Raw genomic sequence first — 19,350 nt, 5'->3', positions numbered from 1 at the left:
AATATAGAAAGGTCATTGGTGCACTTCAATATCTATCATTTACTCGACCGGACATCGCCTTCTCAGTAAGCAAATTAGCTCAGTTCATGCACCAACCAACAGCTACTCACTGGACTGCAGCCAAACGCATTCTTCGCTACCTCAAACACACCATTCATCATGGCCTTCAACTCAATCACACCAGTGCCTCCACACTGCAAGCTTACTCCGACACTGATTGGGTAGGAAATTCTGATGATCAATCAAGTACCACAGCTTATCTCATTTTCCTTGGTGATAACTTAATCTCATGGAGTACTCGTAAGCAACGAGCCATTGCACGATCATCTACCGAAGCTGAGTATCGGGCACTTGCAGCTACAACAACAGAAATTGTGTGGCTCAAATCCTTGCTGTCCGAGCTTCACTTCCCCCTTTCCAAAATGCCTCTCATATTATGTGACAATATCGGGGCAACCCAGCTTACCCTTAACCCAGTAATGCATTCCCGAATGAAGCACATTGCAATTGACCTTCATTTTGTTCGAGACTATGTCAACAAAGGTCTGCTTGATGTTAATCATGTTTCAACCCATGATCAGCTTGCTGATCTTTTAACCAAAGCGCTTCCAAAAGCCAGATTTGCTTCACTAAGGTCCAAGATTGGAGTCCTCGACGGCACATCTATCTTGCGGGGGTGTATAAGTGATAATGCACAAAAATCAGATTTGGAAAGATTGACACCTTTAATTGCGTGATCTCCAGCTGCAGTGATTAAATGCTTGATTTCTTGTAACTGTTATACAGCTTTACAATTCCTAGAATCTTGTAGTTTCCGTTACAAACTTGTATCTATATATACAGATATCAAATAGAAAGAATATCAATTCTCTCCAAAATTATATCCTGTTTAATCATCGTGTACACCTGCATTACCGATCAAAATTAAGTTGCAGTATATAGTTATATCAAGGCTCAAATAAAAAAAAAAAAAAAAAGAAGAAGAAGGAGAAGCAGCAGCAAAATGACTATTAATTTAGGGCTTCTGATGAGGCAATATGCCCATTTACCCAATAATAACACAATTAAGGTGATGTCTTTTTCTTTTAGGTGTAAAATTAGAGGTGTAAATTTAAACCGAAAAACCGGTCGTGACTGGACCGAACCGAACCGGTTAGTCTGGTTTTGAATCAGTCCGGTCTGGAACCGATTCTTATATTATGAAAACCGGCCATATTCGGTCTGGTTTCGGACTAGTAGTTTTCGGGACCGGACTAGACCAGTTGGAAAATATATATATAAATTAATTTTATATATTATACAAAATATTTATATATATAAGTTTTATATATAATATATAATTATATATTAAATTTTTATATATAATATATATAATTATATATAAGATAATGTTATTATAATTTATAAAATAAAAGTTTAATCTTAAAGATGAAAATTTAATTGATCATAGGCTTTAAACATAATATAAATTAAATTATTAATAACATTTTATCATAAGAAGTAATACTTTATTATATGTTTTTAACATTTTAAAAAAATCGAAAAACCGGACCGGACCAGATAGAAAACTTGTAAAATCGGAGGTACCGGTTTAGGAGGATAATTGGGGCGTAATCGATTTTAGAAAATGCAAAACCAGTATATACCAATTCGGTCTTAGATTTTGTCCCAGACCAGACTGGACCGGACCGGTTACAGAACATATAATTTTTAATTTTATGATTAAAGTACACGTATTTAGTTGGGTGTTATGTGCATTTCCATTAACATATATATATATATATATTGTGCATTTTGTTCCTACGTATAGTACTATCGTTAATTGCATAAGTGTCGTGTAGTTATTTTGAAAAAGAGCAGAGCTTGCTATTAAAAGAATAATTTTTTCATATGAATCTCATATTTATTTATTTTTTAAGTAATTGTACGTACTTACACATTCAACTGCCACTAGCATTTTTTCACAAGAAAATGTAGAACGTACAGAAGTCATGCTTATAATTACCAGCTGTTTTCGTGTTTTTTTTTATAACTTCTTTTATATTTCCACACTCTGCCATGGGGCTCCCACTAAGCGTTGATAAGGTGGGGCCATTCGGGCTGATTGAGACCAACTTTTAAGTCACTTGCGACAGTGAAGACAGAATCTGAATTTCTCCAAAAATTCTCCACTATTTATCTGATGGGAGCCTTTTTATGTTTGTTTCTCCACCCATATATGCAGGACACTACACAGAATATTCTCAGTAACTACATACCATCTTGTTGCTTTGGCAGTCTTATGGAATTTGTCTTTGACCTATCTCTGATATGAGTTCATGTTCTGGGTGAAACAAAAAACTATATATATATATATATATATATATATATATAGTAATTATTGCTGACAATAATATAAGATCAGGCTATGCACATTAATTAATTAGCAACTGTAAGTGAATCATGATAATAACCTTGCCTTTGTGAATAAAATGATAAAAGGGATCGGATATACTGCATGTAGCTATGTCAAGTGGTAGTAGTATCTAGTAATCAGAGATCAGAGAGAGATGTTTGGAGTGAAGAGTACTGGATTACGTTAATTAGAATAGGTGCTTCTTGAGAGGGACAATATGGGAGAGACGATGTACACCAAAGTTACCAAACCCGGCCTTGACATCATGAGAAACATGCACACCAAACTACACATGCATAAATTAAGATACTAACTAACTACGTACGACGCGATTACAAAATTAGCAAAACTAAATTAATACAGCAAATTAAAAACCATATATGCATCATGAATGCATTTTCTTTAATATTTCTCAAGCTTTAATCGTTTCATTCATGTCTTCCTTGCTTTCTTGGGCCTTTTCTTTTTCAGCGGGATCTCCAATTGCTTCATTATCGCTTGCCTTTGAAAGCTGAACAATGGTATTCATTTCAGGACATACAATTGTGCTAAGCTTAACCAAATCAACTATGTGTTCGGGTACATGCAGCTTCGGCTCCTCCGAAACCTTCTTCGCGTCCTTGTAAATTAGATAGAGCGCCATCTGAGCAATGCCGAAGATAAAGCCCACTGTATTTGGAAGCTGTACTCAATGCGCAAAAAGATTAGCAATAAGATAATTAAAAAAGAACGTAGAACGGCCGGACACATTAATTAACGAGTAAGTAGTTGGGGGAAGTACGTTAATAATGCACTTACAGCAATGTAGTAGTCCTTGAGAAAAAGGCCATAAAAGAACCACGCCACAGCACCCAAGGTTAGAAAGAAGGATAAAGGGAATGGCATATACTCGACGCTCTTGGTTCTCATAACTTGTCTCTGTATAAGTTCATATATATATATATATAGTTGCATGATTAACATATATTAATCAGTGATGTGAAACTAAGGTACGTACGTAGAATGGAACGGTTTCTGAAATTACTAGGGATACAAATTTCTTGTTAACTTCTCACCATGATACAGAGAGGTGCAGCAAATACACCAAGGTTGAATACCAGACAAATCCATCCAAGAACTAAGATACGTTTTGCACCCTTTGCTAGGAAGTGAGTGAGGAGAGCCATCAGGCCGAACCCAAAAAGATTTAACAGGAGAAGAAGCTTCACAGTTTGTATCTGCAAGTGTTTAGACCGATATATTTATGCATGTTGATGATCATGAGCTAGATATAATATTGTATGCATTTGCTAAATAAATAAGGAGTCTAAGAACGGAGGATAAAGTTTACCCTTGTCTTTTTGGTTGCATAAAATATGAACAGCACGATGTAGATGGATTCGATTAGGCAGCCAACCGAATTTATGGTAATCAGGAGATTTGCATCCTTCTTAACCATCGCATAGTATATCCACAGCATTGAACTGAAGAGTGCAACCACATAAGGAACTGATTGGAAACCTTCACTGGATTTCTTCTTGTATATCTGATAGAATGTTGGCCTGCAAGAAACCCAAAAAGAAACAAAGAATCATTGATTAGTCATCGTAAGTTGGAAAAATAAAGCAATCAAAACAGCAAAAGAGCACTACTTACAGTGGAGCAAGGTAAACCATGAATGAAATGATGTTGCCTACAAAATTAAATAAAAAAGATCATGAATAACTAAATTAATTCCTTGAATAATTGTACAACCAATTCAACCATTGTTGTGAGAAGACTGCTAGTTAGTATTTATATATATTCTATATCTGCATGTGCATTAACATGCATTAGAGTATATCAAATCATTACACACACACACACACACACACATATATATATATATATATTCTGAAACACGGTTCAATTCAAGAGGACGAAGAACGGATGAAAGAAAAATACATCAATTTAAGTAAGTAGTGCTAATTAATAACACTTTTTATCTACCTAGAAGGCCGAAGGCAAAAGCCCATGACTGGTGAATGGCCATTTTTGCAAACACAACTAAACTCACTCGAACCAAAAACGTAAAGTCTTGATCTCTCTCCCTCTTTCTCCCTGTCTCTCTAGCTAGCTAATTAATGAAATGTTTGCAAGCTGTGAGCTATCTCATACCGCTTAATTAAGGCACAAGCATAGAAGCAAAGGGCGTCAGCGTTTTATAGAGGCTGGACAATACTCGAATCGACGCATTCGAGTTGCAGGCATGTGTGAAACATCAAAGTAACTTTCGGCTCTATATCCAGTTGTTTAGTATGAATACTGCTGGTATAATCTGAAATACTGCCGGTACAACCTTATTTAGTTTGTCTTTGTCGTAAAAAATAACCTTCTGATGACCAAGTAAGCCCTACTTTCTACCATTTTTAGTACTCGCACAATACATGGGGTCCCACCGATGAGGTCCTTTAGTTCCTAGTTGTTACCCACTGAATGGTTTTAGGGTTTCCAACTCATGATAGTTCAGTTCTAGGCCAGTTAACATGATTTTCCTAGGTAGGTTTTTTCCCAGGCCGGGTGTGGCAATATACTCTCCCTTAATGAGCAATATTCGAAAGGCTTAAAGCTATTATATATATCATGATTCCACTTTTATCACATTAGTACTACGTGCGGGTAGACTTTTTTATTTTTTTTCCCCAAACGAGAACTAATTTGAGGATTATGGACAATATTATCATTAGGGATATGAGAGTATAAAGATGAGCGAGCAAGTGTATTAACATTATATATAAATCTTTAACCTTCGTTCCCTCAAACACACTACCAAACAAACACGCCTGGTCATAATTAAATTAACCCATCCAGGAAAGCATTTGTACAATTTGCCCACATAGTCTGGTTGGATGAGCTTTTGCCCATTAATTTCATTTTTTACAGTCAGAATATTCTCGTATTTTATAGATCTAAATTAGAAAATGACTGGAAGATCTTTTATTTTTGACTTATTTCCCTGACAAAAGGCTAGTGATGCATTAGAAAATCGGGAAAACACCATGCATAGCGCCAGACGAAGCTAGGAAAAAAGCAGAAGGCCAGCAGTAGAAGGCACTGGATATAGGGAGTGTAGTACTATTAGAGAAAGAGCTATTTATAGTGGCCCACTTGCACTAGCTCTTGTAGAGAAGTAGACGGGTGTGAGAGTTGCTGATCCCTAGGGTTTGATAAACGCACTTCTAAATTAGCAGCAGCTTTTTGATGTGTAATCGCACTGTGGGCTGAGCGGCGAAGTCTGCCAAGTTTTCGTACTGCACACTTGGCATAAAGAAGTAATCAAACAGTAATCCGTCCCGTTTGAGTTTTAATTAAGATAGTTGAGAAAGTTTTAAATTAATTGAATAAAATATTATTATTATTTTAAAATTTAAAAAAATTAAATTATTTATTATATTTTGTGTGGTAATTTAAAAAAAATTATAATAATAAAATAAGATGAGTTGTAGTAATTTCGAATCTAAACAATGGCTAAGAGGGATCCATAAATGATATCTATAAATGCCGCCTTGCCCTAACCATGAAACAACTTAATTTCGTTAATTGTTGTACTACTTTTGGTACCACATAGGCATAAATACTTACTCGGACGTCCGCTATTATATATCACATTCTCATATCCACCTCTTACCTAGCTATACGAAGAAATTAGCTAGAAATTAAGGGAATACTTGATAAAGCCTAATACTATTCGGGTATGAAAATTGTTTATCAAAGTTTTAATAATAAACAACTCGTGAACATCTTAAACTTAGCTCATATATACTCAATTTGAACTCAGTTTATTTAATAAATAAGATGTTCGTAAACACTAATATTAGTTCGAATATTAAACGAGTAAAACTCGCATAAATCCAACTCAACTCGGTTTAAGCTCGCGAACAAAACACATATAAGCTCAACTTGAGTCGTTTGAGCTCATTTTGACGCTCATAATATGTGTTAATGTTGTATATATATGTTATATTTATTACATGTTAGCTGTATTTTATATACTTACTTATATATTATTAATTTATTTATAGTTTACCTTATTTAATATATTTATTATGTCCCCAAAGTGTGTATAGGATAATTTGTATAATAGAATTATATTTTATGTAATTAGTTATGAATATTTATCTGTGTATTTTATTGCTAGTTATATGTTATATCAAACTATTTTTATTTTGTAATACAACTTATTTTATAAATTTAGTTAATTATGTATTATGTAATATATATATATATAACATTAATGTTATATATATTGATTTTCTAATTATTACATAGATTATAGCCTATTGATGGTCATAAATGAATGAGTGAATACACATTTACTTGAGACAATTACCAAATTAATTTAATTGATTAACTTTAATTCGTATATATAACGCATGACATCATAAATACATAAGTTGATGATATTTCTTTTTAGTTAAAGAACAATTTCATTAACTTTATAGGTAATATGGTTTTCTTTATACTAGATAAATGACAACACACATAGTAAGTTCGAGCTAAATTCCAACGAGTAAACATACTAATCGAACTCGAGCACCCTTTTTCAAATTCGGCTCAACTTAGTTGGTTTACCGCCTCAACAGAGATCATATAGTGTGAATTGAATTTTATGAATACTTTTAGAGTTTTCTGAATAAAAATCCTTTAAGATATGATTTGTACGTATAATTAGGGTAGGTGAAAAGTGGGTAAATAAATTTTAAAAATTTGCTAAAAAATAATATGTTTCTATTTTTTTTTAATCAAAATCTAAGCAATTAAATTATTAGATGAAAAGCTTTTGGATTTATAGTCTTTTTTAAAATTTAAGAATATTTAGATTCAAAATAAAAGATTTTCATAAACAATATTGAATTAGAAATGAGTTGAGATGGGTTGAGATGATTTATAAATAGTAGAATAAAAATTGAATTATATATTATATTATGTGTGGAAATTTGGGAAAGTTGTTTTGAGATTTGAAAAAGTTAAAATATTTATTATATTTTGTGTGAAATTTAAAAAAATTATAATGATGAGATGAGATGAATTAAGGTGGATTTTGAATGCAAATGATACCGAAACTAATTTTATCTCTATTTTGAGTTTTAAACTTCTATATATGTTTAAAAAACTCATACGGCTCGTTATCCAGAAAAAAGAAAAGCACCCAAAACATAAGGAGGGTGCAGGCTGCCAGGGAGAATCCCATTGAATCAATAAAAATGGACGCATATGCATGCGTGTGGATATGTGTGTATATATATATATATATATATATATATATATATATATATATAATTGTTTACGGCATGCAAGAAATGATAAGGTGCGTAGGTAATTAGTTATACATGAGAATAAAATGTAATTCTAAATTAAGTTTTCTTAATGCGATTGAAAAGTGTTTGTCAATATATAGATCTGGTCGGACCCATTAAAAAATTAAAAACACAGTACTACTTCAAAGGAAGCTCCAATAATATTCTCTTGTAAAGAAAAGTGCAACTTTTACTACAAATTAATATCTCTTTTAGGATCGTCATGTTACAGTCACCGAGAATTAATAGAATTCTCACCAAACATGTAATTTTTTTTTTTTCAAACATTTTTTTAAACCTCTTAAATATTTTTTTAAAAAAATTTATAAAATCATTAAAAAAATATTTCCTTAACCATTAAGTCAAAAAAAATTAAAATCAATAGTACTCTTTGTCGGGATGCATCATTCCCCTTACTTTTAACGTGAAGTCAAACAAAGTTCCCTAATTTATACTATAAGAAAATTGTTTATTTATGGTCAGCTACATATTTCTTGCAAAAATATGATTATTTCATACTAAAAATAGTCTATTTTCGTCATAAATAGTCATTATCGTCAGAAATAATCCATCACAATACTTGTTTTTCTTGTAGTAAATATCAAAATATGGTCTTTTATTAGTAAATATCAAAATATTACTGATTTTTACATTTTTTTTCTAAAATATTTATTGGATTTTCAATTTTTTAAATTTATCTCTCTTAGTTTGTTCACTACAATTAGACCCGTAAATAAACAAGACTACTCCACATATCACCACTTGAGATTAATTTGACTGAAAATAAAATTAGTTTGATTTAAATGTTCATTAAATAAACCATATATGTAGATCCAACACAAAAGTTTGATAGTCTAATTTCGACTACTAAACGATACGACTCTTGGCTTTCCTTGTATAAAAGTATACTTGGCTTCACTCATATAAAAGTCGGCTTGATTCAAATTATAATTTAATTTATGTTATTATTCTAAACTTTATTATACTGAGAATATCTTAAGTTTTTAAATAATTAAGAGGAAGTCACATGAATCCTAATTAACAATATTATATATGTTTTAATCCTTATGAATACAACCATTGATATATAATAATTCTTAATATAAATTAGATACGTACAAAAATCCAAAACTAGCTTGTCAAGATTTTTAGATAAGAGTTATGAGATAAAGTTACGATATATAATATTAAAGAATAAAGGAGAAAGTATATTCTCAGACCAAGTCTCCTATATTCTGTCTCACTAGATAAGGAAAAGGTGGAGTTCTGTTACATCGTACTGCCTGAGTAATAAGATGAGTTTGTTCCGCTGATCTTTTGATCTGACGAGGTGTAGAATGGAGGAATTATCAGACCTCTGAGGTCATGTCAACTGAAATTAACCAATGAGGAAAACACATCAGTAGTACTAGATCCGGGGAAGTTGGAGGTCCGATACAAGAAAATTGCAAATGTATAATCTTTCATTGACCTGCAGGACTATGGAATCAAGGAAGCAAATTGGGGAGACAATTGATTAGTGTAGGAGGTGGATGTCCAGGAGGATGGGGTTGCGTGGGGACACTATCTATGGGTCAAAATTGAAATTGAGGGCTACCACCAGGAAGAACAGTCAACATGCAGGGACAAAGGATGTGGGTACCCTTGAAGTATGAAAAACTCCCTATGATGTATTTTAAATGTATACAGATCGTACATGGAAAACAGGAATACATTTGGAATAAACGGAAAAAGGGAAAGCACGGCGATGAAGTAATTTGGGATGTGGCTTCAGGTAGATTCAACCCCACGACAGAAAATTTTGGATCTTAAAAGGGATGCCAAGAGAGATCAGTCATGGGAAAAGGAGCAACTTTCCCATTGTTCGAAACATGGCCCATGGGAACCAGTACAAGAAGGGGAAGAAGCACAAACTGCCGGTGAAGCGATGAGCGGTACAAGATTTGGAAAGAGCTTTCATGGATTCGGAGAAGTAACCCTTGTATCTAAGAGTGAAGCTACCGGCCGGTCGGATGAGTTCACCATTTTTACACCAGCCACTATGAATCTGCCACATAAGCATTGTAGCAATCACAAATTTATACCGGCATGTAGTAGGTTACACTTTTATATTTGATTTCCGATATCTTTCACTCCAGTGGATTCAAAAATTTTAATCCCAAAATTTTATTCGAAAGCCAAAAGAATAACATATGGTAATCAAAAGGAGAGAAATCACCTCCAAGGGCACTATGGATTCGGGGCCTTGAACGAGAAGAGAAAGCGAATGTTGAGCTTTTAGTGGATTCATACAGAGAGAGAGGCTTGCAGGCAACGGGAATGGGGTAGGGAGAGAGAGAATAGATCCAAAAGTGTAATCCAGTGAACGTGAGTGTAAAGTATAGTTTGGTAAGTCTCTTACGTGGCAAATTCTTAATGGCTGGTATAAAAATGATGAACTCACCCGACCGGTTGTGAGCTTTTTCCTGTATCTAATTCCATTTTCTATGCTTGGACAAAACATATATATTGAGGTCAATTTCTACTTTGATCAGGATATAGTATATATATATTACAACAAAAATGTCATTTATTGACACTTTGAAATTGGTGACAGTCCTCAAACTGTTACAAAAAACCAATTTTTGTGACGGTTTATACAAACTGTCACAAAGTCCAGATGAGAATTCGGCTGACGTTTGAATGTAGGCAAATTAATGTTCAAACGTCATATAGACGTTCGAACATTAAAGATATTTACATGCGAACGTAATATTTTCTAACGCTAACGTTCGAACGTTAGTTAGTGACATTTGAACGTTAGTGAGTGACATTCAAACGTTGGATAGATTATTTGGTAAATATGACTATAATTTAAATTTTATGTAGTTTTTAAATAAAATAATGCATACTTTGTGAACAATTATTACAAATTTAAAAAGATTGAAATTTGAAGTGTTGTAATTTAATATTAAAATTGGATAAGCTAACATAAAAGAAAATTGAGAATTAAAATTCAAAACAATAGATAAATTAAATAATATTAACAATACATATTTTGTAAACAAAATACAAAAGATAATAACATTTTGTAAACAACACTCAGAAGGTCATGTTGTTCACAAATGTATGAAACTCCTCTGTCAGTGTCCTGACCTTCTGATTTAGGACATCGACACGATGGGCAATCTATGCGACAGCCTGCTCAACATGTGCGATCTACCTATCGATATGTCGATCCATATGCATATCATCTTCGAGATGACTGCATCAACCCAAGTTGGCCGGACATCCCTCGCAGATGCACCCATTGGCTACTGACCAGTTCTCCCAGTCTGGGGAGCAACATTGGGCCCAAACTAGGTCGGTATAACAAGATATAGTACAAGGCTAGGCTGACGTCAAGCATACCCCTTCCTCTGTCCAACGCTCCAACAATGTGTGCTCATGTCGAGGGGGCTCATCTGGTTTACCACCCACTCCTCCGCCTAGAGTGGCACTCTCCAGGCCAGTAATAGCCGGCTCAGGAGGACTCCGTATAGGAGGTTGTCCGTCGAGACAATCAGGAATTGCGCGCGAGCCAGATTGAACGTGGTCTTATGTGCCACAGGATCTAGATTGTTTGTAATAATAAGTTGCAACATACGGAAGAAATGCATCAACTGATTTTGGTTGAAGGAGTTCTTCTTCTCCAACTGCTCCCGGTCTCTACTAGTGAAGACGTAGAAGTCCTCATCTCTGTCATCACCATGAGGCTCGTGCGCAGTATCATCGGCCTCAACTAGGCCAGTAGATGATGCAAATGTACCTACATCTGCATCTGTGCGGCCTGCGCCTCAGCTGCTTCAAGGTCTGTGTCCCTGTGTTGAGGAGCTACTGTGTCTCCAGCCTGAGCAACTGGTATAATCTCACTCGTCTCAGCTACTCGATGGATCTCAAGCAGTTCGACGATAACATTCGCCGAGACTTCGAACTGTACATCGCGTACAGTCACGATGTGGGAGGATGCATCTTGGGGCATGGAGCACATCTCCATGTAAAACTCTCGGAGTATTGAGGGGTAAACCTTCCCCCTCAACGAGGACATCGGGACCCATCCTCTCTTCACGAAGACGTCTCTCAGTGTCTTCTACTCCCACGTCAGCTCATCGAACTCGTTGATTAATACTTCTCGTATAGCCATGACTGTTCGGGCCCCGAGCCAAGCATTATCCGGGTTGGCTCCCTCTCTGCCCCGTTTCCTTGTTGTCAATATATGAGCCATATCATAGATTAATAAGAACCAAACATTAGAATATAGTTATAAATATTTTGTAATAAAATTAATACTATCACTCCCAACGTTCGAACGTTTAGACATACCCATTCAAACGTTATCAGTAAAGTTCAAACGTATAAGACAACGCATTCGAATGGGACTGTCAAACACTAAAACTTTCGAACGTGTTTACATTTAAACGTTCGAACGTGATGAGAATTGATCCACGTGTGAACAAGGGAAATGTTACGTTCGAACATTTCCCACTTAAACGTTCGGACGTAAGTGCATTGTTCAGAACTAAAGGGTTAACGTTTGAACATACTCTACCACAATCGAAGCTCATCAGTTAACATTCAAACGTATTCTACCACGTCGAATGTGATAGTAATGTTCGAATGTGGTCTCAGAACATTCGAACATTCGAATGTATATAATTCCACGTTCGAACATCAATGACCACTTGAAACTCAACAGTTGTTAACATTCGAACGCTATTGTATAACGTTCAAATGTTACGACACAGGAATGGCTTAGTCAACTCAGCCATTCTCGAAATAGCAAAATACACACAATTTGGCCAAAAGCTATAGTAGAAATGAAGTATAGACTTTAAGAAAGGTTTCTACGGTAGCCATATTTGGCCATTGGCAACTCATGGTGGCCAAAAAATTAAGTTAAAGTTCTGGCCACCAATGGGAATTGAAACTCTCCTAAAACTACTTTGTTTTATGCTTCAAACGAGTTAAAGAGAAGGACCTACCTCTTTTGTGATGAATGTGGTGGTCTTTGACGACGGCGGTGATGGAGGAGGACGGCGGAGGCGACGGAAATCGAACGTTTGAAATGACGGAATGGCCAAATTGTGATTCTGTTGTTGCCTTTTATACATGTAACGTTCGAACGTTACGTGTTGACGTTCAAACCTAGCCACGTGTATTGACTATTTTTTTTTACTTAAATCATAGGGATAATATTATATATAAATAATATCTATTACTAGGGTAGCAAACGAACCGAGCTGCTCGTGAACAGTTTGAGCTCGACTTGTATAAACTTGATTTGGATTTGGTTCATTTAATAAATGAGTTGTTCACGACCACTAATATTAGTTCGAATATTAGTCGAGTTAAATTTGTATAATCTCGACTCGATTCGGTTTAGGCTTGTGAACAATATTCGTATAAACTTGGTTCGACTCGTTATGAGCTCATCACAATACTCGTAATACTTATATATATATATATATATATATATATATATACATATATATATATAATCTTAGGTATATTCTTAGAATCTTACAGATATTCTTTTATTGTATATATTTTATGTGTTATATGTATTATTTTTTATACATAGTATAAGTAATATATTTTGTTACTTTATGTATAATGAGGTGACGAAGGAATAATGTTAAGTTACTATACAATAATAATGTATTAAGTTCACAAAAAAATTATTGAGTCAGAATATAGAGTAATATTACTGAATTCAGAGTATTTTTTGTTTACAAGGATAACTGAATTCTTTAATATTAAATTAATAACTTTATTATATAATTTAAAAAAAAAAACGAGTTAATGTACTAGGCAATATTCCTGATGCAATACATAGTTTATATTTTATAAAAATTATGAGTGAAACAAATTTTTGTAAACAAATCGCTTATCATATCCATAATTAAACTGAGGAAGAGGTTATATATATATATATATATATATATATATATATATAACATATCAAGAATAATAACAGGTGGAATAAATAAATTCAATATTTATACAATCAAAAATTGAACGGAATGAAATATTGCATGGAATAAAATATCTTATTACCAATGTTTTGAATAACACTATTAATGGTATTATGAATATGAGACTTGTTATTAATGTAAAATTTGTAATTGAACAATTAATATCACATTTTGCAAATATGAAACTTGTTATTAATATCAGATATGTTATTAAAGCAATAAATTTGTTAAAAAATTAATATATTTACATTTTGAAATGATATATCTAAACAAATCATAAAATAGAAATAACTAATAAATGAAGAAAATAATATATAAATAACCAACACAGAAGGAAATAAAATCTTTTAAAACATTAATTTTTCTTTAAGATTTTATTTCTATTAGGTTTTATTTCTTCTTTTAAAAATTAGATTAATTTTTTGAAAATGTATTTAGAGCCCAAAAGAAGCAAAAAAATTTTTTTTTCTCATTCTATCTCCTTCTTACCCTATGCACTGACTGATTCACAATTTCTCACAAACCTCTCTCTCTCTCCTACATTTCTCTTTCTCTTCCTCTCGGCTTGATACCCTCATCGTACCCCCCCCCCCCCCCCCCCCCCCCCCTCTTTATGCGGCCAATACCAACAATAGCAAGGGTAAACGAAGATGAGGAGTATCGCCTAAATGAAGATGATGGCTGTGAATTTTTTTTTTTAATTTCTTCGTTTATTTCTTATTTCTTGGATGTAGATTTGGGTGTTTGATTTGTGTTTTTTTCTTGCAGAATGTTCCAAAGTCAATATCATTTGCATCGTCCTTTTCACCATCAGCAACCACAGACTGTTCGCAAAGCTTGAGTTTTTTCTTTATTGCATGTAGTAAATCATTTGTAGAACACCACAGTTGTTCTTCGTGGCATGAGTGATTGATTTCTAACTCTAATATTTCTTAAAAACCTTCCGAAAACTATGATTATTTTTAATTTCTTCGTACATCTGGAGTGCTGTGAGGCACTGTGTTTGATTTTTTTTTTTTTTTCTTTTTTTGTGTCATGTATATTTGCTTACTCTCTTCTATTGTGGCATGCTTCTCTGATCGGGCTAAACGAGGCTGACTCAATATGGGCATTGGGTTTCAACACAAAAAAAAAATTGAATAATGTTTTCAAAAATAAATCAAGAAAATCAATAACTATTAAAAAAATATTTAATAGTTATAATATTAGTTATAACATATTATATTAATATATTATATATTTATTATAATATAGTCTATATGATATATTATATAATATAATTATGTTGTGCTATATAATATATATATATATATATACTATAGTATATATATATATATATAATTAGTATATTATTATTAGTAAATACTAACTATTGAATAATGTCCTCCCCTCACGTTCGAACGTACATTATTTACGTTCGAACGTGAAAACAAAAATTGCAAAAAATTTCCCGCTCAATTTCCTCAGCTCTGTGATGAGCTGAAACATTCAAATTTAACGTTCGAACGTGAATGAATGAAATTTGAGAGAAAATTTATAAATGTTCGAACGTTAAATTATATATATTCGAACACGAGAAAAAAATGCGTGAAATTGCCCGCTTGATTTCAGGCTCTGCCATGAGAAGTAACGTTCGAACGTTACAATTTAACGTTCAAACTTTTCAACTTAAAATTGAGCTTAAATTTCTGAACGTTCGAATGTTTTATCTAAAACATAGGCAAGATATGTTAACATTCGAACATACAACTTAGACGTTCAAACATTCCATCAAATGAAATACTTTTTGCATGAATAAACGCAAGGGAGGAAGCAGAGTCATTTCTGCTGCTTCTCCATTGCACGAGAGAGAGAGAGAGAGAGAGAGAGAGAGAGAGAGAGAGAGGGTGAGAGAGAGAGAGAGAGAGAGTTAAAGTGAGAGAGGGTTAGAGCGAGAGAGTATAGAGTGAGAGAGGCTTAATATTTTGAAACTCTCCATTGATTTTGGTAAGGAAAAACTCTTTTTGTTTTTTATTTTTTTGCAATTTTATGATATTTGTCTTGTGGTTTTTTTATGTATATGTCTCTAACAAGCTAGTGTTGTATTTTTTTGAAGGATTGGTTGTTTTGGCAAGTTGAAATCTTTTGATTTGTAAAAGAATATTGTGAGTGGTAGGTATATTTCTAAACTTTAGTAACATGTTAATACATTTTGTTGTGATTTTATTGTGGATAATGATGAATATGGGATGTGTATAATGTGAGTTGATTGTGGATTTTGATGAATTGGATATGGGTAGAATATTGTGAGTTGAGTAGCAAATTTTGATAGTATATATATATATATATATAGTGAATATGTATCAATTGGATATTGATGAATTATAAGGAATTAAGTTGTTTATATTGATTAATTAGAAGGAAATCTTTGGGATATGGATTGTGTAATATGATGAATTAAAATGGAAAATTGTGTTGCACTTATGCTTACTCTTAAAATGGATAATTGTGTTGTGTTTTTTCTTACTCTTGAAATATTGTAATTATTGTTTGTGAATTTTGTGAATATTTTATGAGCTTATGGTGTTTATTGATGAATTAATATGTTTAGAAATATTGTTGTGGGAATATTGTGAATATGTTGTGATATGAATTTGAAATATTGTAATTATCGTTTATGAATTTTGTGAATATTTTGTGAGTTTATGGTATTTATTGATGAATTAATATGTTTAGAAATATTGTTGTGTTTGTGAATTTTTATTGATTATGTTTATATGGTTAGAAATATATTGTGTTTAGTTTGTGGATTTATGTGAATTTTTTTATATAATATTTTTTGATATTTTTTGAATTTGTTTTTTCTTAAGAAAATTAAGTTTAGGAACTTAATTTAACTTCAAATTAAAAACATTTAATATGGGAATAAATATTAATATTTAATAAGTATAAATAATATATTCATACTAGTTTAATTAGAATAGGAGTATTATGCAACTTATAAGTAAATAACTTAACTATATATAAAGTATAATATACATATAATAACTATAATTAATAATAACTTATTAAATAGTCATACCATTTTGAGGTTCCAAATCATTATATTATTAAATATATATATATATATATATATATAAAGTAAAATACTCTTCAAGAAAAAAAGTCTTAAACCCACTAAATAAGTAGAGAGTTGGAATAAATAAATATACTTATTTAAAATAAAATAGAGAGTAAATAAATAAGGATCAAATAAATGCTTAATTAGAAATTATATACTTATTGTCTTTAGAAATAAAAAAACTCACTCAATTAAGTATATAAATATTAGTAAACATTTTAGACATAATAACTAATTATAACTAATATGTGCTTATATTTGTAAGTAATTAAAATAAATCAACTTATACTAAGTTATAATCTAAATAATAAGAAATAAATAAGTATCAATTATAATAACAATTATAATTATAATTTAGGAATAATAACAATTAAAATTATATAAAAACAATTATATAATAACAATTAAAATTACATTGGCATCAATTGATAAGTAAATAAGATATATAATAACAATTAAAATTATAATTTAGGAATAATAATCCGAGATCAATCATTATAATATTTCGCATAGGATAGCCCTAGTCAATCCAAGATTACTATAAAATACTTTGTTGCATGTTAAAAAATCTGAAACTTCTTTTCCATAACTAATAATTTTTATTTTTTTTATAAATTAACAATGTCAAACAAATAGTAGTGTTATATTGTTAAACTAGAGAGAGATAGAAAAATATGCTCACAAGCTTCCTTTCTTGTAGACAACGTGAGAGAATTATCTTGAAGAAATGTCTGTCAAATTGTTTGACTGTCAAAGTCTCTCCGGCCTTGAGAGTTGTCAAGACCGGAGAGTTTGTGACGGTTAAGTAATTAGACTAAAATTTAGACATTTCTTCAAAATTATTCTCCCTGGTTGTCTACTGACAAGAAACTTCTGAACATATTCTTCCATCTCTTTCTAGTTTAACAATATAACAATACTATTTGTTTGACATTGTTAATTCAAACAACATGAAATATTATTTGTAGCGTTTTTTTATAGATATTGTGTGACATTGCATAAATAACCTTAGACCCGTTTGAGAATTAGTGTACATTTAGGTGTCCACTAATTCCTGAATTATACAATGTGGACAGTTTGAGATTATATTATCTGTATTGCACATTCTTGTTACTCCTACTAAACACGTTTAGTATGAAGTTTCGGTATCTTCTTTTATTGTTCTTGCGGTATACTGTTCGTAGGATCACAATCCCTCTATGTGAACATGCATACTTTGAAAATTATGGGGAGATGCTGCCGAAAAGTCTACTAATGTAGAAAGTAGTAGAGTGACAGAATATGTGCAATATGGATAATATAATTTTAGAACGGGATTGGACCAACTATCTTATCAAAAGAGCAATGAGAATTAAAGCATGACATGCATGTGAATTTTTCATGTATGTGTTAGTAATAGATAGATGTTTTTAGAAATGGAAAAAAGTTAGATGAGTCTAGGCGATAGACTTGGAAAGGATTACGTACCCAATGCGCGTGGAGTAAGAACTTTCATTAATTTTACTTTGGCCTCTATTGATAGTCGTGGTTACATTAAGTGTCCATGTCGAGGGTGTAAAGATTTGTATGCGATAGGATTGGATGAAGTTAAAAGTCATATATTTGTGAACGGTATGAATCTCAGGTATACCTGATGAGTACTGCATGGTGAGTCGTATAAACAATCAAGGGATGTATTATTCGATCATCCAAATTATTTGTGGCACATGGATAATGATTATGAGTAGGATGAGATGGAGGAGATGTTGGGTGATATTGGAGCTAGGATGTTTATGAATGATGTTGATGACAATGCCTCAAGTGGCTGAGGGACTGATTTTAAAAATTTCGCTGCAATGTGAGAAGATGCAAAGCACGAGCTTTATCCAGGCTGTACAAAATATTCCAAAATGTCATTTATTGTGCGGTTGCTTCACATTAAGTCATTGTGTGGGATGTCGATGAAAGCAATAAATATGGTATTGGACTTATTTAACGAGGTGCTTCCCGAAGAGTCTGCATTACCAAAGAACTTTTATGAAGCGAAACAGTTGAGAAAGAGATTAGGGTTTGAGTACAAGTCCATACATGCATACAAGAATGATTGTGTTTTGTTTTGGAATGAGAACGAAGAGAAACAAGCATATCTTGTATGTAGAGAGTAAAGGTGGAAGGGTAAGAAAAAGTGCCGATTAAGGTGTTGCAATATTTTTTCTTGAGACCTAAGTTGCAAAGACTATATATGTGTAAGAAAACAGCTCATGATATGAGGTGACACAAGGAGAAAAAAGTTCAGGATGACGCATATATGAGGCATCCAGCTGATTCACTTGCGTGGCAATCTTTCAATGATCAATATCCAGAGTTTGTGATAGAAACTCGGAACGTGCGCCTGGAACTCACAACCAATGGATTCAACCCTTTTAGGAATATGAGTACAAATTATAGCACTTGGCCCTTAGTGTTGATTCCATACAATCTTCCACCATGGAGGTGCATGAAGGCACCTAACTTTTTGTTAACTTTACTTATCCCGGCCCGAGATCACCTGGGAATGATATTGACGTA

At 32.6% G+C, this 19,350-nt stretch overlaps 1 protein-coding gene across 1 annotated transcript; it reads right to left on the bottom strand.

Annotated features, from left to right (window-relative positions):
• Window positions 1-2,560: 2,560 nt before the first annotated feature.
• Window positions 2,561-4,541, bottom strand: LOC121237352 (bidirectional sugar transporter SWEET10-like). Its single transcript, XM_041134061.1, has 6 exons — window positions 4,364-4,541; window positions 4,031-4,067; window positions 3,726-3,936; window positions 3,451-3,612; window positions 3,194-3,313; window positions 2,561-3,077 (listed from the first exon to the last, which is right to left on the bottom strand). Exons 1-6 carry the CDS (start codon window positions 4,404-4,406, stop codon window positions 2,808-2,810), a joined length of 843 nt encoding a protein of 280 aa, XP_040989995.1. The 5' UTR covers window positions 4,407-4,541; the 3' UTR covers window positions 2,561-2,807.
• Between the last annotated feature and the right edge of the window lie 14,809 nt (window positions 4,542-19,350).

Source organism: Juglans microcarpa x Juglans regia, chromosome 6S (assembly GCF_004785595.1).
Source record: "Juglans microcarpa x Juglans regia isolate MS1-56 chromosome 6S, Jm3101_v1.0, whole genome shotgun sequence".
NCBI classification, from domain to species: domain Eukaryota; kingdom Viridiplantae; phylum Streptophyta; class Magnoliopsida; order Fagales; family Juglandaceae; genus Juglans; species Juglans microcarpa x Juglans regia.
The sequence above is the reverse complement of the archived record's forward strand: the minus strand, read 5'-3'. Positions and strand labels throughout refer to the sequence as shown.